This window comes from Eriocheir sinensis, chromosome 45, assembly GCF_024679095.1.
Source record: "Eriocheir sinensis breed Jianghai 21 chromosome 45, ASM2467909v1, whole genome shotgun sequence".
NCBI lineage: Eukaryota > Metazoa > Arthropoda > Malacostraca > Decapoda > Varunidae > Eriocheir > Eriocheir sinensis.
Genome location: NC_066553.1, coordinates 4,204,988 through 4,228,251, shown reverse-complemented (window position 1 = coordinate 4,228,251; position 23,264 = coordinate 4,204,988). Strand labels below are relative to the sequence as shown.

The 23,264-nt window shown below is 44.1% G+C and overlaps 2 protein-coding genes across 3 annotated transcripts in view; one reads left to right on the top strand and one right to left on the bottom strand.

Moving 5' to 3' along the window:
• The window catches only part of LOC126980889 (uncharacterized), a 120,693-nt gene that overhangs the window by 88,104 nt on the left and 9,325 nt on the right, over nucleotides 1–23,264 (bottom strand). The window contains exon 2 of the mRNA XM_050831263.1: nucleotides 8,286–8,342. The gene's annotated coding sequence lies outside the window, so the exon portion shown is untranslated. The remainder of the gene's footprint in view (nucleotides 1–8,285; nucleotides 8,343–23,264) is intronic.
• LOC126980890 (probable cytochrome P450 49a1) lies at nucleotides 1,881–18,420 on the top strand. Of its 2 annotated transcripts, XM_050831264.1 has the most exons (12): nucleotides 2,464–2,887; nucleotides 3,965–4,480; nucleotides 5,471–5,613; nucleotides 5,829–5,926; nucleotides 6,877–7,094; nucleotides 8,682–8,892; nucleotides 9,284–9,449; nucleotides 11,215–11,325; nucleotides 11,820–11,939; nucleotides 12,183–12,452; nucleotides 13,110–13,246; nucleotides 13,366–18,420. In XM_050831264.1, the coding sequence occupies exons 2-11, from the start codon at nucleotides 4,120–4,122 to the stop codon at nucleotides 13,224–13,226; spliced, it is 1,815 nt and encodes a 604-aa protein (XP_050687221.1). In that variant the 5' UTR covers nucleotides 2,464–2,887; nucleotides 3,965–4,119; the 3' UTR covers nucleotides 13,227–13,246; nucleotides 13,366–18,420. The 2 variants fall into 2 exon arrangements, with proteins under 2 accessions (XP_050687222.1, XP_050687221.1); XM_050831265.1 differs by lacking the exons at nucleotides 2,464–2,887; nucleotides 13,110–13,246; nucleotides 13,366–18,420 and adding an exon at nucleotides 1,881–2,280 and having other exon boundaries at nucleotides 9,284–9,453; nucleotides 12,183–12,399.

The window sequence follows — 23,264 nt, the reverse complement described above, 5'->3', positions numbered from 1 at the left end:
GATGATGATGATTTTAAGAGAAGACTTGTGCGGCCGCGCGGTCTGCTCCACTACAACGTTGCCAGATTGTCGTACTCAGCCTCCATGTTTGAGATTTACGACCCAAAAACTGCCCCCTCGACCCCAATAACTGCCTTCATACATAGTTATCGTTAAAATGGTTAAATATTGGTGTTTTTTGGCAATAGCTATGGCTCAGAAACCGATAAATACGAGGACCTGAGTACGATAATCTGGCAACCGTGATTAGACCATGCTGTGACTGTTGAAACTGTGAATATTTGCCGTATTTACACCTCCAGTCTTACAAGGGGTTTGAGGGTTAAAGGAAGGCATGTATATCAATAGAAGAGTAATTCATAAGGTAGAAAACAAGTTATAAGCACGTTGATAAAACCATTCTCAATAAAAATCTACCTTTGCGGAAGCCTTTAAATTTAACCTGTATATAGTTATTCACAATAGTCAACACGATTCCTAAAGTTCACATGCAGCCACACACTTTTATCTCTCTGCCTCTCCATGTATCTCTCGTGAATGACCATTGATTATATATGCACAAAGAAAAACTTGTAAAATCGCAGGTGTCTCATGTAAATTCCACTGTCACATTGCTGAGGTACAATACATATACTTATAAGAACAAACTCACGTACCTTGGGGTCTAATCAACCAGTAAAAGAACTGTCCCAAAGTAGACCTTAGTAATGAGTATGTTTATCGAAGGGCAAGTGTATGTACCAATCAAGAGAGAAAAGCGATCAATCAATTAGAGAGAGGAGGGCCGTTTCCCTTGCGATATGCTATTTCATTAACCCGGTAGCAGCGGGGATCATATTTCTTAATGGTCCCTCTAAGCGAGAAAAATGAGAAAAAAATCACCTCTCACACAAACCATTTCATAATATATATCAACGCATTTGTGATCAGTTTATGTATCATCTATTTTTTGGGGGTTAAATCATGGCACAAATTTGGCCCGTCCCTGCTACCGGGTTAAGAGACAGGAAAGCATATTGTGTGTGTGGGTAGGCAAGATGATACATTAGGAATGGATACGGCAATTGCAATCATCTACGCAGATACATACTTCCTCTACAGCTTCAACGATGAATACTATCATTAACATATAAAGCCTGGATCATAGTGCTTTATATTATGGATAGCGTCCAGTACATGGTTTCGCTGAGGTCCTCACTCAGGGCCCACCGTAGTAAGAAAATAACATTGCCTGCGTAGTACATTAGCGAGTCAGTAAGGTAGAGAAATAACGGCCTTGACTCTGGTGCTGTCTGTAGGGCTGGCAGACGACTGATGAAACTGATTGATTGATAGTTTATTGTTGCAGGTAAACAACAAGGGAGAAGGGAGGAACATGCCATCCCAACCCCCAGGCAGGACAGAGTGTGATTATACAACTATTAATACATGTGTAGGTAGCACCATGAAATTAAAAAGATACAATGGTAGGAAGGAAAGCACAACAAGGGAGGGCTATGGGAGTAAGTATGGGAACGTTATATACTTATTTGGATGTTCAAGGGATTGTGATTAGGCAGTTTTTTTCCTCCCTTCTGAAAACGTATTTAGGAGTCCATACTTTCCAACTGTGCCTCGATGTGTTGCGTGCTATGTTGAACAAACTCTTATCAGCAGTTCAGCACATAGTAAATAAACGGTTGTATCTAATTAGCGTGTAGAGGAGTGCGGTGTACTATGTTCCCGCTACTCTTCGCTACACCGTTAAAACCATCACCGAGCTGTTGTTTCCTGCGGCTCATGACACTTTCCAAGCAAGACGCACACACGTCCTTCCCTCGACCTCCAGCCTAGTGAGGTTACCAGCTGCTATATTTTATGCGTCGCCCGGCACATTGTGTTGTCAGCGTATTCATTATGGAAAGGAAAGGAGAATAAAAGACATCACACAGGGACTTTTCAAAGGCATAAGATTTGGAAACTTTAGTACTTAACTAGTAAGCATACGAGTAGTTTGTTATTAAAGATGCGACATACAGTTCCTTCGCGTGCTCCATAGCAGTATGCAGGAGCGCTCTTATTCATAATGCCCAGTGAGAATGGCATTGTGGCTCGCTAACGTTCACCACCCCATAGCCCTGAGCCCTTTGTTCCCGGCTGTGGGCTTGCTCTCCGGTACAAGACAGCCCTGGGCGGCGCGATGCCTCCAGAGATTGTATACTTGTGACGTCCAGCAGCGGCGGAGAGGAGGCGGCTGGGGGAGGAGTACCGGGCAGGCGGCCTAGATACTGAGGCGAGGAGGTGAGTAGTTGAACAACTTTACACACACACACAATATATATATATATATATATATATATATATATATATATATATATATATATATATATATATATATATATTTGTTTATTTATTTATTTATATACACAAATATTGTATAAAATATCATGGAGAAACGGTATTTACTGAAATAAAAGTATAATTTTCTCAAATATTGATACAGCTAATAAGTTCAATACGCGATGTTACCGAGGAAAGAAAACGGAACTGGTACAAATAAAATTTTCTGAGAAAACACAGAACACAAAGGCAAAGACAGCTGGGGGGCACGACAAACACCTCTTTCACCACCACCACCCAGTCAGTTGGTGCCCGTGGTGAGGTGTGGTAGGCCGTGTCGGGGAGGGCTGAGGCAGGGTGCGGCCTGTTTGTGTGGCAGGAGTTCTGTGAATGTGTTAAGCCTGCGATCGGTGTGACACTTAGGCCCGCCACCCCGGGAAGGATCCAGCACCAAGACGCCTGTTCCAATCCCCCGCACCAAAATAAACTGAAATGAAGGAAAACTTATCCAAAGAGGCCGAGTATCATAAACTAACTGTGGCAAAGGATGCATAATCATATAAGACCAGTGAGTGCATTGTTTTAACGAAAGTAAATGGCCAAAATAAATCATTAAGAGGAGCTGTTGCAAAGGCACACTCCTAACCACAGATAATACTGGCCTATCCTGAGCGTACGCGGTGCCGGAATGTCTGCCTCACTAGTGCATGATTCTAATACCTGTTTTGACTTTCTTCAAATAAGCTTAGGATTGGGGAGAGAAGGACTGACATAAAACATCCCTGTCCTACTCCCTTGTCTTCCAGGCGTACTCTTGACCTGTTTAACTGTTATCTATTTCGGAGTGACAGGTGTGTTAATTCGGCGGAAAAACTCCCCCTCCCTTCCTGCTTCCTTTTCTGAGTACGCTGGTGAATACAGATTGGGAGGGAACGAGGGGTAGCATCGAGTGGGTTGATTAAATGTAGAGAAAACTGAGGGAAAACCAGCAAGGCAAAGATAAAGTTGGGGACCTTTGCTACAGCAGCGCGTGGGCTTGGTGCACCCCATCGGCCCTTGAGTCTGTGGTGGGTGAGAACCAGTGGTGCCAAACTGTCGTACTCTGAACACTGCATTTATCATTTTTAGGCTCCGAGACTTTCGTAACCACACAAATAACGATAGAAATCTAAAGTTATCGTTAAAACTGTTAAATATTGATGGTTTTCGTTTTTTCAGAAACTAAGAAAATGCAGTGCGCTGAGTACGATAATTTGGCAACGCTGGACTGAGGACCCATTATCCCGGGACATAGGGCATGCAAGTGCAACATCCACGTTATCACAGTTTATCTTCCCTTGGTTTCCCAAGGTATTCATTTATCGACAAGTCCGAATGGGAGGATGGAGAGCTGGGTTGACTGCGCGCCAACTGCCCAGATCGGGATTCAAACCCCGGCCCGCGAATTCGTAGCTAGGCATACTAACCACTGCATTATGAAGGCGCTAGGGAAAATTAAAATGCCTGCCAACTAAACCATCAATGTTCACAATGACGTCAAATCGTACAAAGTATACCTGAAGTGATTGTAAATTTAGGATGTGTTATACAGACTAATAATTTCTGTGTGTATTTAGAATAATTTTATCACCTTTGAATGTTTCAGAATGACGAGTCACGTTCTAACAGTGGTCTGTCCATTACATCAATACTGAGCACCTCGTTAAAAGCAACACATACGACTTAAAATTCTAGTCTGAATTATACAAGGCGTTTCTAAGCCCCACGCCAGACTATCGCTCGTAGTGTAAGCATGCCAACATGCAGCGGGCTGCCAGAGTACTCAACCACTTTGTGGTGAACGACAAGGTGTTCAGAAGCTCCCGAGTAAACGCCGAAAGTATGGGGCACCGATCTTACTCCAAGGATAGCAGAAAAAAGAAATGGACTCCGCTCGCTGTTTTTATTCCCAAGTCCTCAGACTATAAGAAGAGGGACGTGCACGCTAACGCAGGGGTCGCCCCGGATGGTTCCAAAATGTGTGCACACGTGAGTGGTCAAGGCCATGGGCGTCCAGGGGCCGAAGAAAGTTCTCCGAGTCAAGAAATAAAGCCGTTTTCCGCCATACCAGGACCCAAGCCACTCCCGCTCGTGGGCAACATGTTCCTCTTCACTGCTCTGGGTGAGTTGGGTTACCCTTAAAGATTCTCTTTCCCTAAAACAAAGATCATTTATACAGTAACCATTACCTACGGGCACGCATGTTCTTGATATTTGGAAAAGTTAGTTCTCTAACCCTTTTTTACTGGCGATAGATAATGAATAGCATCTCCAATAATATAACAAATATCTTGAAGGTCGTATAATTCATAAAGGCATGTTTTTGAGGGTCAGCCTCGACACAGTACAACCGAAACTGCGGGTTTAGATGTTTTTTGCTGGCGGGTCGCTGCGCGGGGAGCAAAGGGTTTTCCTGCATGAGGGGTGTTCGTTGCCTGTGGCAACCTGAGCACGCTTAGATAATTTATTGTAAACAAGAAATATAGCGCCAATCAATACATCAGCCACAGAAGAGATGAATATTATTCACCATTTGTTTGACGGATATAACAAACTAACTAATGGAGAGCATACGTCCAGGGGCGCATCGCTTCACTCACTCGCTGTCCATATTCCTGGCGGTCATCCCGAGCAAGCTCCCATGCAGCTGCCATATCCATCCCAAGTCCTTCTCGTCAGGATCGGCTGACTTGCTCCATCCATGAGTTACGTGGGCGCCCCCTTAGTCTTCTCCACTCGGTGCTGCCTCGAAAAGAAGCAACCCAGGGAGCAGGAACGACGTCCGAGAGGCGCGCCACGTGCCCGCACAGCTCCTGTTAAAAAAACCGAAACATATCATGACTTGTTATTCGAAAGGGGCGACCAAAATTATTGTGGCTTCTACAGTTCACTAGGATGAGCTAGAGGACTGGGATTCGAACCCAGGCCCGCAGATTCATAGTCAGGTACGCTAACCACTGCACCGCGGAGGCATGATCATGGCAAGTAATCACAGAAGTGTGAATTTCGCCTCGTGTTGCACTAAGTATGGTCAAGGTCAGTCGAACGGTATCAGACTGATGCGATATATTAAGGTGACCAATTTGTTTGATCACATCTTGCTTCACGACAGGAGGCTACCCGCTGGAGAGGTTCTGGGAGACGGCGCAGCGGCTCCACGAGAAATACGGCCCCGTGGTGAAGGTGGCTCGCTACTCCGGCAAGAAGGACATGGTGGTGGTGTACCGGCCGGAGGACACTAAGAAGATATTCCAGGTTAGAAGGATAGAGAATGGCGAAACGGTTCTCGCTCGCTACGATTTACCTCTCCAGTGATGCATATAACGCAAAAATGGTGACAGTATTTTTTTTGTGTGTCTGTGTAAGGGTGTATGTATATGTATATGTGGTGCTATGTATAGGTGGTATTGGTGGGGAGTATACTAAACTTAGTTGATCGATACACGTATACTTTGCTGTCGTATTTCCAGGCGGAGGGACGCTACCCGCAGCGGCCCGTGCTGGACATCCTCACCCATTACCGATCAAAACGGCCCCAGTGGTTCACCTCCCCCGGCCTCGTCCCAGGGTAAGTGTACTCACAACACCCGCAGATAAACTTCCAACCTTTTCATCAGATATCGTGCTCTGAAAAGTTATCTAAAAGCGAGATCTTATACTCATCTTTTATTTAACGGACAGATTCAAGACCTTTATGCTAACTGTAAAGGAAAAAAAATAATTCCCTTGAAATATGACACCTTTTATGTTGATGAAAAGGGCAAAAAAGGCTTCCATAGATACACCATTTTGGAGGGGAAGCAGGACTTGTGATGACGGTGTCGACTCACTAGAGTATCTGACTGGGCAAGATAAAAATTCCGGAAAGGTATAATTTCTAACCTAATGAAAATAATTGAAAACCGAGTGATAAGCGCAGCAGAAGTTGAGCATAAGTGTTGTTCAAGGCGTAGAATAACCTTCCCGGATCTTCGAGAAATTCTTTTATGCTACTGGAGGTCAGGATGTTTGAGTAAGAATGGAACCGCACAAGAGATATAAACTAGCAGATGACAAAGTAACCCTTCAGAAGCATATTCACGTAACAGCCATATAATAAGTGCGATCTTAAGGCTGGTATTACATGACACTTTCCCTTTCCACATCAGCTATTTCTAAAGGTCAAAGCGAGATGTCAGTCAGGTTCTAATGAGTGTTTTTTAGGCTCAGGGAAGACACTCGCTTCTCACATCACCAATTTCTAAAGGTCAAAGAAGGGGTCAGTCGTGTTCTAATGAGTGTTTCTTCAGGTTCATGGTACAGAAGAAGGGTCAAACTACCACCAGGGTCGTAAAACTACTACTGGAAATGCCCACAACTCCTGCGAAAGCCTTGTCGTTTTTGTCACTTCGCTCTTTGTTCTAATCCACGGTTCTTAAAATTCAGATCTAACTTTTTTGCCTTAATCGAAGGTACCGACGAACAAAACAGTTTAACCTATCGACAAACACCTTCCCTTGACTGTATCCGCACCTTCAGGAACGGACCGGAGTGGCGTCGGCTGCGCAGCGCCATCCACCCCCTGCTGCGGCTAGAGGTGGTTACTGCCTACCGCGCCGCGCAGACCGAGGTGGCTGACGACCTGGTTCGCGTCATTGCGGCCTCCAGCCAGAGCAGCGACAAGACCATTAAGGGAGAACCACTGAAGTACACCGTGCCTGATCTCCTTCCGCTCTTATTCCACTACACGTTAGAAGGTGAGGCGTGGGTGTTTCATCACTGTAACAACCTGTTTTATTAATGTGAAATCAGATCACATTTAACTTTGCTCTTCTTCCTATTGAGTATTTTAATCTTTCTTCGTTTCCTCTTTTGATAGCCGCAGACTTCCGGACTCATTATTTTTACTGAACTATGTGTCAAGCCCTGCACCTTCCTGGTCGTGTTAACTTTTACCTTTTTATTTAATTACGTTTTTTTCAAGTACGGTGAATTTCAACACACACACACACACACACACACACACACACACACACACACACACACACACACACACACACACACACACACACACACACACACACACACCACACACACACACACACTCTTCCAAGTAGCCTTTGTTACCTTCAATATTAAATAAGAAAAAAATGAGTTTGCGACTGTTAATCCATCTCCCACAACCGAAGTCTCAAGATGCTGGTAAGGGAACACGTCAGAATTTATAAAGATACACACGCACATACACGCTCGCTCGCAGATAAGATATTGTTTTGAGTAATGCAGCTCACCGGACATTATTAAATATTCATGAAAAAATAACCATCTCCGTTATCATCACTCTGCGACTATAAATGGGGTTCAAATTAATCAACATTCGGAGATCAAGCAGTTTAATAACGCTGCCTGGATAATGGCTATTTATACAGTAATAACCTAAGGCAGTAGTCCAACAAATTCTGCTGAGCGTAAACATACTTTGATTATAATGTTTTTTATTCTTATTTCTGTCTTTGGGGTGTTTGGGTTACAATCTTTGGACCTCACTTAATCTGTATTCTTCGGTTCAAGCTAATGCAGTGTGTTTGATATAATACTGATGTAACTAATAATAACAGTAATAGTAATAATAACAATACACAAGCCATTACCTCCCATTAATTAACCCGGTAGCTGCGGGGATCATGTTTCTTAAAGGACCCTCTAAGCGAATTAATGAGAAAAAAAATCATCACTCACGCAAACCATTTCATAATATATATCAACGAATTTGTGACCAGTTAATGCGTCACCTATTTTGGGGGGTTTATGTCATGGCAAAAATTTGACCCGTCGCTGGTTCACGGTAAAGACACAAATTTGGCCAGTCACTGCTACCAGGTTAACTTAAATACCGCTATAACAACAGAAAATATAAATGTGAGAAATAATAATAAACAGTTACTTACTAGGCGTCGCTGTAATGAGAGGCGTCGGCCATCACCCCGCAGCCTTCCTTCACGCGTCTGAAAGGAGAAGGGAACACATCACTTCCACTTTCGCACGTTGGTTGTGAAATGGTCCTCCCACGCCTAAAGTTATTATCTGCAGGCCTGTCATGTGGTGGTTTTAATGAATCTATTGAAGTTGTAGCCGCAGTGAAGGGAAGCATCACTGATCATTAGGAGAATATCGCTATACATGGATCACGACTCCTAATAAAGTGTTGAAGGAACCCAGACGAAATTATCTGCTGTCGCTTGTCGTTTGCCGCAGCGTTCAAAAACATTATTATTATTGTTATTATTAATTATGTCATTATTATTATTATTTTCATTATTGTATTGCCTCCCTCGTCTCGACAGCCGTGGGCGTGGTGTCGCTGGGCACACGCCTAAGATGCCTCACCAACGTCTTCGACCAACGCGAGGAGAACCGGCGAGCTCGCAGCGTCATCTCGGCCAACTCCGAGGCCCTGACCGTGCTGGGGGAATCCGTTTTCACTCCTCCGCTTTATAAACTCTTCCCCACCAAGCGGTACCGTCGTCTGGCCAACGCCCAGGACACCATCTTTAGGTGAGTCCAGGGTTTACTTTAAATATCCTGTCAATTCCATGTTTTGATGAGTTTGTGGGTAGGAGGCTCAAACCTCCCTCCTCAGAGTCTCGTCTTTGGATTTTAATAAAGCATCATCTTCGATCTAATTACAGATTCATTTAAACAACTACCAATTTTCTTGTGAATGGATACAGCGTTCGTTTTCAAGGAATGCGTTTTATTAATTGTTAACTTTAAACAAGAAAAAAAAAGTTGATTGATAAGGAGTCTCTCTTTCTCTATATCTCCGTCTGTCTATCGGTCTGTATATCTGTCTGTCTGTCATATCTATTTGTCCGTCGGAATCTGTATGTCTATCTCTCTAACGCACACGCGGACGCACTAACATCCTGCTGTCACTGTCCGTCAGGGTGGTGCAAGATGAGATGTCTCGGCGGCGGGAGGAGCTGCGTCGTGACCCTGAGGGCTTCCCGGAGCGGCACCCCTTCCTGGCGGCCCTCATGACCAGCCCCGACCTCTCCGTCCAGGACCTCTCCCTCCTGCTGGCCGAGGTGTTCCAGGGTGGCGTGGATGCAGTGGGTAGCCAACTTGTCCTTGTTTTACTGTATTTTTGTATTTATTTGATATAGTTATTATTCATTTCTTTGTCTGTATATAATTTAATAACTTTCTTCCTTTTCTTTTTCTTTCTGTATCTCTCTAGCATCCATATTTCCTCCTCCTCCTCCTCCTCCTCGTCAGTTCCTTTCTTTATCTCCTTCTCTCCTTTTTTTCTTTTACTTATTCATCTTTCTCTCTGTATACGTTGACAGGTTACGGACTTGCTTCTACTTAAGTCCTCCTCATTCAAGTTTCTCCTCCCATGCCATGCACTCCTACAGGTTTTTGTGCTTCTTCATTAATTCCTCTAATATGACACGTATCGGGACCAAATTCAGTTTTTCACTTTTAACTCTACGGATACAAACTCCCTATAATTTCCTCCAATGGTGAGCGAAACCGGTTGATCTTGATGTTCGTTAATTAAACACTACCGCGTCACTGGTAAACATAATCGTATATCTGTTAAATCCTTCTGGTAAGACGTCCATGAACACAACAAGCATAACGAGTGCCAGTACCGAGCCTTGCAGCACCCCACCCAGCACCTCACGCCCCCGAAATGGGTCTCTGGTTATAATTCTCACCTTTCGATTATTCAGGAAGTCTTTCATCCAACACAGCAAGTGACCAGTGACTCCTACAAAATTTTCCATTTACATATAACACATAACATAAGAACGCGCAGGAATGCAAAAGGGCGGGTAGCCGAGTACGAGCCAGCTCCCTGACCCCCTCCTCCCGTGTATCTAACCCACCTAATATCGCGGTCCATGAATTTATCTAATAACAATACACAAGCCATTACCTCCCATTAATTAACTTAAATACCGCTATAACAACAGAAAAATATAAATGTGAGAAGTAATATCAAAGGTGTTTCTATGGTCAAGTTTCAAGGAGTCTGCCCAGCCTCCCCTTTCTTGCTCCTTGTCTGCAGGTCATGAAAACAAACAAGAATTGCGATGCTCGATTTCACATATGACCAAATTGATTGCCTGAAATGAGATTAAACTTTTCCAAATCATCACCTCATCTTAGTCGAATATTTTTTTCTCGGTCAGTTTTACAAATATCATGTCATGGTTAGAAGGGTCGCCTTTATCATCATTTTATGTGAACTGGCCTGTGGTAGCCGTTCTTGTATACCTTGGTGATGGGATAACACAACCCCTCTGCACCTTTTGTTCCATTCCAGTATCTCATAGGTCATAAGAGAATTAAACTTTTCCGTGTTATATTTTCATTGCATTTTATCCTTTTCCTTTTCTGTCGCAAATGGTATCCTGCATAACAGGACGAACTCATACGGACGCAATATCTGGCAAAGCCATCGAATTAAATTCTTCCGGATGTCTCTGATTTCACACCCGGCTGACCTTGAAGAGAAACTATGCGCAGAATCTCGGGGCGGGGAAGAAATGTGTAGAACGGTAATTTTTTTCTTCGAATGAATGTCTGGAGAGTCGTGTGTGTGTGTGTGTGTGTGTGTGTGTGTGTGTGTGTGTGTGTGTGTGTTAAAGTAATACGTAGTTCCTCGTACAGGTGACAGGTTGAAGCTGTGATAAACTAACACAGCCAATGGATATAGTTTGTATATTTTCATGTTGATAACGAAGATGAAATGTTTTTGAATTTCATGCAAAATCTAAACGAACATATTGCTATTAGATGTAATTCATATGGGGATGGGAAACCGTTATAACTGTTTTCTCGTGTTAAGACTCCCTTTTCCTGCAGACGGCCACCACACTGGGGTTCAGCGTGTACTACCTGGCCGGCCACCCCGCCGCGCAGGACCAGCTGCTGAAGGAGGTGCAGGACGTCCAGCCCGCCACACACACTCTTCAGGTGCAAGCCTCTTTACTTTTAGATCTGTTTAGTACAAAAGGGGATAGACGAAGATCTGTCACAAAAGGCTCAGTAATTGTTGATGATATATGAAGAAAAGGAGAAATTGTTCTTTAGGAGACCGAATGAGTGAAAGGCCTTGAAAGAGTCAGTCGTAGGAAAATGCGAAAACAGATACGAAGACTGTCTCGGGGCATACCAGCAAACGTGGAGCGACTGATCAGGTCCACTCTTTCATGAGCAGGATAGACAGCACTGGTAATGACAGCAGTAAGACTAGTGCGTTCGGGTCGTGAGAGGGGGTGAGGGTTATACATCTAGCAAATTTAAGGGAGCAATAGGCATGAAAACAAAAAGCCAAGGAAGCAATAAGAATCTAAATCTAAAAACACTTCAGAGACATTTGACAGGTGCTTAGTGCTCGAGTGCCAGAGGGGCCTTGGTCTTCAAACAGCGAGGTCTGGGCAGCACCTTCAACTCTCAACTGTTCTCAGGGCCTGTCGTACCTCCGCGCCGTGCTGCAGGAGACCCTTCGCCTTCGCCCCTCGGCCTCGGCACGCAGCAGGATCATCGAGGAGGACACGGTGTTTTCAGGCTACTTCGTGCCCGCCAAGGTGAGTTTTGGGAGCACAGGTAAACGGTGCGAGAGGAGAGTAATGGATTTTGAGCAATAAGATTTTAATGATAAATTATGAAGAAATATGCTTTATATTGACCTCAGTTGGTACTCTCGGGGAAATACGTGACTTTTTACATTGGGATGTATAGATTATGTTACATCCCCCGAAGTAATCTTGCATCTTTCAATAACTACTTGCACCTTCTGTCACCAATAACATCGACTGCCTCCCCGCCAGACGTTCGTCATGTCGCCTCCTGTTGTGTCCTGCCACGACCCTCGAGTCTTCCCGGAGTCCCACAAGTTTCTGCCTGAGCGCTGGCTTCCTACCAACCGCACCGCCGCCTCAGACCCCGCATCAGCCTCGCCTTCCCCTGCCCACCTAAAACCACGGGGCGCCGGAGGAGCGAAGATTGACCCCTACACTGTCCTGGCGTTCGGTCACGGAGCTCGGATGTGTCCCGGGAGGCGTCTTGCTGAGCAGGAGATCTACCTCGCTCTTATACAGGTACGTGGCGGGGAATAAAATAAACGGATGTGCAATAATCTGAAATGATTTAAAAGTGTGCGGGTTATATAATCCTCGCTCTGATTCATTCCTAACGTCAAAGAGCTCACTCATGATGAATGAAAATGTAATTAAGCTGCTTGATGGCTCCGGTAATGCTTGTTTTGAGACTTAAAATAGCAAATGCAGTCCATTATTAGTTCACTACAAAAAGTCTTCCTTGTTCCTTCACTCCCTTGTTTAACTGACTGATTATAAGATTGACTGCGGACACTTAAACAACGCTGCAACGGGCAGGGAATATTACGCAACAGGAAGCTATCATCCTTGCCATCATTGTCATCATCATAAACCAATATAAGGTATCCACTGGCGGGTCTTTCCCAGCTTTGTACTTCATCGTGATCGGCATGTAATATCAAAACTTAAACTAGAAGTAAGAGTTTTGAATACTTAATGAACATCCTACAATGTGTGAAGGGCAGTTCTCTCAAAATGCCAAGTAACTTCACTCCACGGCTTGCTGTTGAGAAAATTCTTTGCCATGTGTGTAAAAATAATAAATGGATTGACTATTGAGCTGTGGCAGACTGAGCAGCAGGAAATGTACCTACCACACCAGTATGTCACATGAACCGAATTCCTTTCCTAACACAGCTGGTGAAGGCGTACAAAATGGAGCTGGCCCAGCCTGCGAAGACCGTGGGTCAGGTGATGAGGCTCAACATGATGCCCGACGCACCCATCGCCGTGACCTTCACCCCGCGCTCTTAATGTTCGGCGACAACGAGAGTTGAGTCTGGAGCCTTTTCTTCTGTACCGTGAAAAAAAACACTCATTAACTCGATTAATTAACCCTTTTGGCTTTTTTGAGTAGTTGGTGTGAGGGTTGGGAGCATCTGACAATACCAACCTCGGACCCGTGCAGGGCGTCCAGTGCAGCGGGGCGCGGAGAGGCTGCAGGGGCGAGATGAATTATACACCTGCGGCTCATAGCAAAGAACCCAAGAGGAACAAAGAGCCGGGCAACACAACAACACGATAATGCGTAACAGCTGTATCGCAGTGATGAAAGAAAATGAGGGCACTAGCCACACACACACACACACACACACACAAGCAATATGTCATTTCAGTAGATGTTTGTGGTGCTCTGTTGTGATCGGATGCTGCTGGTGTTGTGGTGATGGTGTTGGTGTTGGTGATGGTGGTGGTGATGGTGGTTGTGGTGTTGGTGGGCCAGGCCGTTATGGCGGCAGCGGTGGTGGTGGTGGAGGGACCGGCGCGGGTGTGTGTAGTGGCGGTGGTCGGCATTGATATTCAGGAGATATGGCGTCCTTGAAGCCAGGAAAAAACGTAGCTGTCGGGAATTTCGACGAAGAAACAATAATAACGTAGTCCCCGCGGCAAGTTTCTCCGCGCCAGCCATCAGCGGGGCCATTAGCAGGCCGTGAGGGCGTCAGTCGACCTTTTTCATCGCAGCTCCTCCATTTTAACTTTTACTCTACTAGGAAATAAAAGATAAGAAGCCCTTTAGCGCAACGTTTAGAGCGTGCGTGAGTCTGAGCATTTTGAGGGAGTCGGCGCAAGTCGGCCCAGGACGAGGGGCCGAGCGCGCGATCAGGGACTGTGAAATCAAATAATTATTTCCTATTACAGTACCTTTGCAGAACACTTTCTCCACACTGTATACACACAGGGAATAAAAGAATATGAAACTAAAGATCAATCAGGTTGAATTACGACTAAATTGTCTTCCAAAAGTCTTAGGAAACTCGGAAAGAATATTAAATGATCGAGGGAACCGACGATCTGTTAACCCGTCCGCTGCGATTGGCACAGATTTGTTCTTCACTGGTAGCCTGGTAACATATTAGTCCCAGGTCTTCCTCTGCCTCTGTGGTGGATAGTGGAGTGTTTCCCATGTGTTATTGGTATGCTGGATATCCTCTCCCAAGGTGCCGAACTTCACATTTTTCTTCATTGAATTGTAGCAGCCAATTTTTGCTCTACTCCTGTAACTTGGTGATGTCTTCTTGTAGGAAATCAGCAGGCAAGGGGTTAAAGAAGAACGCATATCGAATGAAAATGAAATCACTCACGGCAACAGTAGAGGTCAGACAGACTCGTGTTTGAAAAGATAGGCAGAGGCTGGTTCTAAAAAATGTAATGAATGCATGTGAATAAGTGAAGCAATATCGTGTCGTATTTAATGTAATTCAAAACTTCGAATGAGGGCAGGCAAACCGAGAAGGCAGATGCTTAGTAAATAACTCTTAGGTGCTGCCACGTATGGTTTGAAGGCAGATGCTTAGTAAATAACTCTTAGGTACCGCCCCGTATGGTTTGAAGGCAGATGCTTAGTAAATAACTCTTAGGTGCTGCCCCGTATGATTTGAAGGCAGATGCTTAGTAAATAACTCTTAGGTGCTGCCCCATATGGTTTGAAGGCAGATGCTTAGTAAATAACTCTTAGGTGCTGCCCCATATGGTTTGAAGGCAGATGCTTAGAAAATAACTCTTAGGTGCCGCCGCGTATGTTTTGAGTGACCTCTCGGTACTTCCCTTCTTTGTGTTTGTCATGACAGGCTTGAAAACACTGGCGGACAGATGCTTTATCGGTGGAAAAGGTAAAGACAAATAGGCCTTTTTTTTACAGCAGAGGAGTCAGTTCAAGGGCATAAAAAAACGCAGCAAATGTGAAAAAAAGCCCGCTACTCACTGCTCATATAAAAGTTAGAGGAGTGGCCGAAAGATAGTCAATTTCGGGAGGAGAGGTGTCCTAAGCAGTCTTATTTCACTTATCAAGCATGAATAAACAGACTGGCAGCATAGCATAGGGATATGAATACGTTGTCTAGCGTAGCGGAACCGTAGAGTTAGGGAGCGTTGTCTCATAAAACAAGATATGTAATTATGAGAGAATGTATGTCATTGAAGAAGATTGCCACAAGAGCGGTATTCCAGCTTATTATTTTTCCCCGTATTTTCTTTCCCTCCCTTATTCTCTTCCTCATCTTTGTCTTTCCTCTTCCTCCCCTCATCACCCTTCTCCTTAATTCTCCCCTTTATCTTCTCCCTTCCTCATTTCCTCTCTCATCTGGTTCCTTTCTCTTTCTCCCCGCTCGCCTCTAATTTTCTCTCCCTTCCTTCTTCTCCCCTCATCTCCCTTCTCCGTCATTTTCCTCTTAATCTCCCTTCTACATTTCCCCCCTTTATCTGCTTTCCCACTCACCTATTCTGTGTTTCATTCTTTCGTCCATTCTCATTCATTCCTCATTCCCCTCCTTATCTTCTCCTTTCCTCTTCCTTTCTCTTCCCTGCTTCCATCCTCACTCTCTCGACTGACAGATAATCCCATGCCCTTGACTGACACTTAAGCTGGGACTCAACAGAACGGCTTCTTCACCCTAGCTCGTCTGGCATTCTTCTCTACAATTGAGGAGTAAAATCCCCGCTCTTTTTCTGGGGTAAGTAGAACCCAGTGGAGCGGCCTCACCAACCTGGCGTGGCCATAAGCTCGCTGACAGTAAGACGCCGCGGAAAGTGCTCAAGTCTCCCCGCTCAAGTCGGCCCGCGCAGCCTTGGCGGAGGGGAGCTCTCAGGAGGCGAACTCAAGAGATTGTTTGGTGATGTTTAACTCTCCGTCTCGTTGTGTGGGACTCACTTTCTCTCTTACTCCTCCTCCTTTTTCATCTGTTCCTTTCTCATCCTCAGCGCTCACATATCCACCCCCCCCCTCCCCATCTCATTCTTCTTTCCCTTATTTTCCTTCCTTTCCTCATTCTTCTTCTTATCTTTTCTTTCGTGATGCTTAATTCTTCGTCGAGTTGTTTGGGTTAATCAGGAATCCATTAGAGGGAGATGCTTTTCCTTAGTAGCTCTGCCTAATCTATCTCTACTGTGAAAAATGATGTAGAGGATTAACATTTCTCAAAGCGACTGTAAACTTTTAACTGGGTGAAAAATTAGCGACACAAAAGCTCCATTCCGCAACGGGTCTGCCAATTTTGTTTGATTGTTACACCGTTTGACGCAATGGGAATGGAATTTGTGTGAATGCGCGCCGTTCAGAACTCCGATTTGTATGTTGTGTGTGTATGTGTGTGTTTTGTTTTGTTATCTTTCCATGTGTGTGTGTGTATGTGTGTGTGTGTGTGTGTGTGTGTGTGTGTGTGTGTGTGTGTGTGTGTGTGTGTGTGTGTGTGTGTGTGTGTGTGTGTGTGTGTGTGTGTGTGTGTGTGTGTGTGTGTGTGTGTGTGTGTGTGTGTGTGTGTGTGTGTGTGTGTGTGTGTGTGTGTGTGTGTGTGTGTGTGTGTGTGTGTGTGTGTGTGTGTGTGTGTGTGTGTGTGTGTGTGTGTGTGTGTGTGTGTGTGTGTGTGTGTGTGTGTGTGTGTGTGTGTGTGTGTGTGTGTGTGTGTGTGTGTGTGTGTGTGTGTGTGTGTGTGTGTGTGTGTGTGTGTGTCCCTTCCTCACTTATTTAATCTTTTCCTTCCTTCTTCTCCCCTCATCTCCCTTCTCCATCATTTTCCTCTTATTCACCCTTCTACATGTGTGTGATTAGTTTAGTCTACGTTTCTTGTACCCAAAGCAAAAGAACAGAAGTGAGAAAATGGCTTATAAATCTCTGGAGGCATTAACGTTATAGGGAAGGCAACTGTACTGATTTTCCCTCAAATACATAGAAGTCATCTCTTACGAAACACAGTGGAGTAAGGAAAACGTCAATGCTGAGGTAATTTTCATGTTTTACCAATGTTTCAAGAGTAGGATATGACATAATGATTTCTCTTCGTTTCCCGTTATCGCTTCTGTTTTCCTATTGTGTTGTTTATCCTGTTTTCTCGTCCATTCTCTCCTATTCCCTCTTCGTCTTTCGCCTCTTATCAGCGGCTGTTCTAATTTTCGTGGTTATAATATTACACGACTCCTCTTCGTTTCCTCTTACCGTTTATGTCTCCGTTCCCTCTTGTACTGTTTCCCTGTTTTCTCGTCCATTCTCTCCTATTCCCTCTTCGTCTTTCGCCTCTTATCAGCGGCTGTTGTTATTTTCGTAGTTATAATATTACACAACTCCTCTTCGTTTCCTCCTACCGTTTATGTCTCCGTTCCCTCTTGTACTGTTTCTCTGTTTTCTCGTCCATTCTCTCCTATTCCCTCTTCGTCTTTCACCTCTTATCAGCTGGCCGAATACGCTGGAGTCGCCCGGAAGTTTACCACCCTTGAAAAAGTTCAGCTCCCACAAGAAACGTCAAATCCTTTTCCATCATCCGGGATCAGCGATGCATTAAGGCCTTCTTACTCCCCTAACCTGCACCCTTCCCGCGCCTGTCTCGCCGCCTGTCTTTTCCTTCAGGACGTTCAACATTTTCCTCACGTCTTTGTCGTTGTTCAGCCTCGCATTTACCTTGAATTTATGATTTTCTTCCCCTACTTGACAAGGGCGAAAGTTTTTTTTTTTTCGCTTGTCGTTGGGGTCTCCGTCAGAGGTGGTTTTGAATGTCTGGGAGTGATTTTCTGTGTCTGTTTAGTTGCTTGTGTCTCAGTTTATCTATCGAGTATACTTTTTGCCACTCATCAGAGGTGGTTTTGAATGTCTGGTAGTGATTTTCTGTCTGTTAAGTTGCTTGTGTCTCAGTTTATCTATCGAGTATATTGTTTACCACTCCGTCAGAGGTGGTTTTGAGTGTCTGGTAGCGATTTTCTATGTCTGTTTAGTTTTTTTTTTACAGCTAAGGAGATAGTTCAGGGGCGTAAAGAAAAAAAAAGCCCGCTACTTACTGCTCCTGAATAGAGGTCAAAGGAGTGTCCGAAAAGAGAGGTCTCAGTTTATTTATCGAGTATATTTTTTGCCACTCCGTCAGAGGTGGTTTTGAATGTCTGGTAGTGATTTTCTATGTCTGTTTAGTTGCATGTGTCTCGGTTTATCTATCGAGTATATGTTTTGCCACTGTCTCTGTTTCCGTAATGCCTGATTGATCTCGTTCATCGATATCGCTTACTAGGCATCATATTTTCGGGGCTATGTCTTTCCCCTTGAAAATAACACATGTATTGGTTCAACGGTTCTCCTGGCGAGGAAAAGAGAAATAGCTGCTTTTAGTGCAAAGATTTAGGCACTGGACTAAATAATCATAATACATAAGTTAATTTCGCATAATCCAATTGGTGTATTTTTTTCCTTTTAATTTTGGTTTACTTTAATGTCAATATTTTTTTTATGGTTTATCTTAATTTAATCTTTTCTATGCTTTTCTGATTGACATCCCGAATCTGAATTTTTTAAAACTTATCTAGAGTATTTTCTTTATCCAATTTTCTTTATCCAATTGGTGTATTTTTTTCCTTTTAATTATGGTTTACTTTAATGTCAATATTTTTTATGGTTTATCTTCATTTAATCTTTTCTATGCTCTTCTGATCAACATCCTAATTTGATTTTTTTTTAACTTATCTAGAGTATTTTCTTTGTCTTCCTGTTTCCTTTTATTTAATTTAACACGGCTGATTTTTTTTTTTAGCTTATTTCAATAGTTTTACTCAAGGATGATTTATTTCCATTGTTATCGCCATGACGATTCGAGTTTATCACACTGAAAATAATGGGCTGAGAACGAGTTTCCCAATTGTGACTACCATTACTACCATTACTACTACTACTACTACTACTACTACTACTACTACTACTACTACTACTACTACTACTACTACTATATCCATCAATATCATCCTCATCGGGACTCCGCCTATTTCCATTTTAGAACAATATTTCCTTTCACCGGCAAACACGTGGCAAACCTTCCTGCCGGAGCCCATTACATTCCTAGGTACAAGCCAATCAACCCCGTCCCAGGGCATCGCGGGCCTCGGCAGCCGCGCACCGGTCTGGCTGAACTGCAGATGGATGGGCGCACGGCCAGCCTCCCGCACTCTTTGGGGCGGACTGCAGAAAATTACTTCGCGCCGGCAATACGTTAGCGAGTCATTTGGGATTCGTTTACATCAGAAACCAACTGTGTGTGTGTGTGTGTGTGTGTGTGTGTGTGTGTGTGTGTGTGTGTGTGTGTGTGTGTATTAAATGGGACATTACAGCCCTGGATATTGCTACTAATGCTTTATAAGTAGGCCACAATGTTATAATTAAACCGGAGAGAGAGAGAGAGAGAGAGAGAGAGAGAGAGAGAGAGAGAGAGAGAGAGAGAGAGAGAGAGAGAGAGAGAGAGAGAGAGAGAGAGAGAGAGAGAGACACACACACACACACACACACACACACACACACACACACACACACACACACACACAGGGGCATGTCTTGATATAATGTAGTTTGTTTGTGCACCTGTTGTTGTTGCTGTTATTCTTGTTTTTAATGTTATTCATATCCTTAGCGTCTTTACAAGCTTCAGATGAACTATGGTCTGTTAACGTTAGGCGAAACATAATAGTTGTTGTTGCTGTTATTCTTGTTATTACTGTTATATTTTTATTTTTATTCTTATGGTTATACTTGCTGCTGTTGTTGTTGCTGCTGGTGCTGACGATCGCGGCATCCCTGGCTTACACATTCACGAGTGCTAACAGGGATTAAAAAAACAATGCCAAAAGACGTGACCAGCGGGACAAAGGAAGGTGCGTATTGCAGGAGCCGTTCAATACGAAAACAAAGCCCATACAAAAGTCACAATAAAAATGATGAAAAAATAACAAAACAAGGCTTGTAAATGGAGGAAAACAACAAGTGAATATATTTTTAACACCATTTTTATTTTTATGTTTTATATAACGCGTCGGGTATAGTGGAGGCTCCTGTAGGCCGCCATTTTTGGTCGCCCATACCTTTCAGAGAACCATTACCAAGATGAATTCTCGAGGCGGCGCCACTTTTACTCCTTTTCCCCTCAGCTGAGTCAATGTGACCCCGGGTAAATATTCCGGCGTGTGTTGTGTGGGCGCCGCGCTGATGGCTGCGTGGCGGGGCGGGTCTAAGGAAGCCGAGGCCACATTCCCGGAACAGCGACGTAATTCTTTCATGGGCAGGAAAAGCTCGGAAAACTCAACACTTTCGGTGGCTGTGCAAAAAACGCTATAGATCTGCCTGGACCAATAGAAAAGTATAATCAGACTGGAATATAGCAAAAATATACTTGAACATACTTTTGGAAAAGGAATTTCATTATTGTGACGATTTTTCACAGGCAAGAAAAATTCGATGATTGCAAAACCGCTACACTTTGGTATGAAATGTATAGGAGAAGTATGTGATGTAATTGAAAAAAATAATTTTGCTCGTCTATATTCCTAACAAAGCATTCTTAAGATTGTCCCAAATTATCATTGGCATGGAAACTCAGCTCCGTCGGTGGCCGTGCCCGAATCACAAACTTTCTGCTGTTAAAGTGATGAGTTATTCGCCTGCAGAATGACATAGTGATCCCCATCCACGCTCCTTGAAAGTCGTTCTCAGGGTCGAACTGATTATTTAATAGGAAAAAAACTCATCGCTGTTGGTGGCTAAATTAAACCCGCTAGATTCTTCGTGGACCGTGTGAGAAGAGTGTGTGGCTAGATTGAAATGCGGCAAAATACTAATTAACTTACATTGCGAAAAACTGGCGTAGGCATTAACAATACTTTACTCAAGGAGACGCTTAAAAAAGAAAAAGAATAGCAAAGAAAATTTATGAGTAATGTATATATATGATATGTACAATGCATTATGAATATTTTAAATACATTAACAGAGAACAGCAATATTGTTGTCGTATGTAACAATATATTAATATGCATCGTTATATTATTTAAACTTCTACAAAAACGATAGAAAGAAAACCAAGCCTGTATTTACATATTATATTCAGAGATTTATAAAAGCCAAGGCCATACTTATATTTACAAACATATTTTTGTCATAATATAACAAATGCTTTTACTATATATTACTTATCACACGTCAAGGAACTAGTGAACAGTTTTTTTTCATAACAAAACTGTAAGGTAATAATAGAAATGTAAAAATAACGATGTATGACGTTTTTTTCCTGTGGTAATACATCCTTTGTTTGTTGTGCGGAGACTAATCTTAGTTCCCTTATCATGAAAAGTTTGGAAAGTTTCGTTTAGTCGGCGCAACATCTGTGGTCATATGCCGGAGAGAGACAGAAGGGGAAGGAATTATAGAAGGGAACAGATCCCAGGAGACGGGACACAACCCCCGATTAACACCTGGTACCCATTCACTGCTGGGTGAACAGGGGCGTAGGGTATCGGAAAATCCGGCCAAATTTTTCCACTCCGCCCGGGAATCGAACCCGGGCTCTCTCGGTTGTGAGTCGAGTGTGCTAACCACCGCACCACGAAGCCCCTCCCTTATCATGAGTACGTGGAACACATCATATTGTTCCGCCTCACACTGCAGCCTCGAGCACAACACACGACAGCAACACACGACAGACTCACACAAAGAACAAAACAAAGACACCCACATCAACATGGCTTCAGACAGTGCAGCCGCGTCTTCCAGAAAACAGAATACAAACAGATCAACACTCCGAGAAGGGAAACACGAGTACAAGACGACGCACGCATCAACGCGGAAGCTCTTGAGTTCGGGGAAGCACACAACCCCCACCCCCCCCCACCCCCCTTTCGTGTTCCGCCTCGCCGCCGCCGCCTTGCCCGGAGACGTTGTTTTCTATTTGAGGGACTTGCCACAAAGGGAATTACTATTTGTCTTTCTCTGTTTACGTTCGAGGACAGACGGATGCCGAGATAGGCGGCTGCTGCTCCTGTACCTTCTGGCAAGAATTCACAGTACCGTCTCGTCTCTCCCCCCCTTTCCCCGCGCGCGCTCGCTCTCTCTCTCTCTCTCTCTCTCTCTCTCTCTCTCTCTCTCTCTCTCTCTCTCTCTCTCTCTCTCTCTCTCTCTCTCTCTCTCTCTCTCTCTCTCTCTCTCTCTCTCTCTCTCTCTCTCTCTCTCTCGCTATGGAAAGGACAGTGTATGGACGGATCAGAATTTCCATTTTTCTACCTTTAAGAATGAAGGCGTTCTGCTTAAAGTTTTCCATGAAGCGAGCGACCTCCGTTGACCTTTTTCGTACTCTTTACACGTTCATTCACTCAATTTTGCCCATGTGGAAAGTATTTGTCTGTCTAACTAAGGGCCGGTGCACCATTGCTTCACTGATGCTGCCACCAGTCTCATCACAGTGAATAAAGACCGATACACGTCATGGTGAAATATGTATATGATGAAGAATATGACAACTGGAATGGGCACTAGATTTATTTTTTGACAATGTGCGCTAATAGTATCATTACTTTTTCCTACACCGTTTTTATGTATACTTTTGTTCCTACCCGGTTAATTTCCGTCATTACCCTCACGAGTAGTCATGCATGAGTCCCGAGGTAGTGAGTTCTTACCCACCAAAGGCTCAAGGGCGGAAGGCACAGATGAGCGCCGACACTACGCACTTCTATACCGAGTGGTGTGCTTTTAACTCTACGTTTACCTCACGACTCGTTTGCAAGTCCTCTGATAGTACCGAAAGCTGTGTACCTTCCGCCTGGTCCGTCTGGTATTAACTTATCCATTTGTGAAGAAGCAGCGACCCTAAACAGTAGGTTGGCTATCTCGACTCAACGGGGGAGCAACTCTTTTAAGAATTGTGTCCGAGAGATAGCATGGCGACTCAGAATGCAATCTCCCTTGTTAGGATAGTTTTCTTTTTCACCTGCTGACGTTCATGGAGCCAGGCAGCAGTGAGTAGGAGAGTGGTGGCGGTGGCGACGGGGGTGGCGGCGGCGTGGATA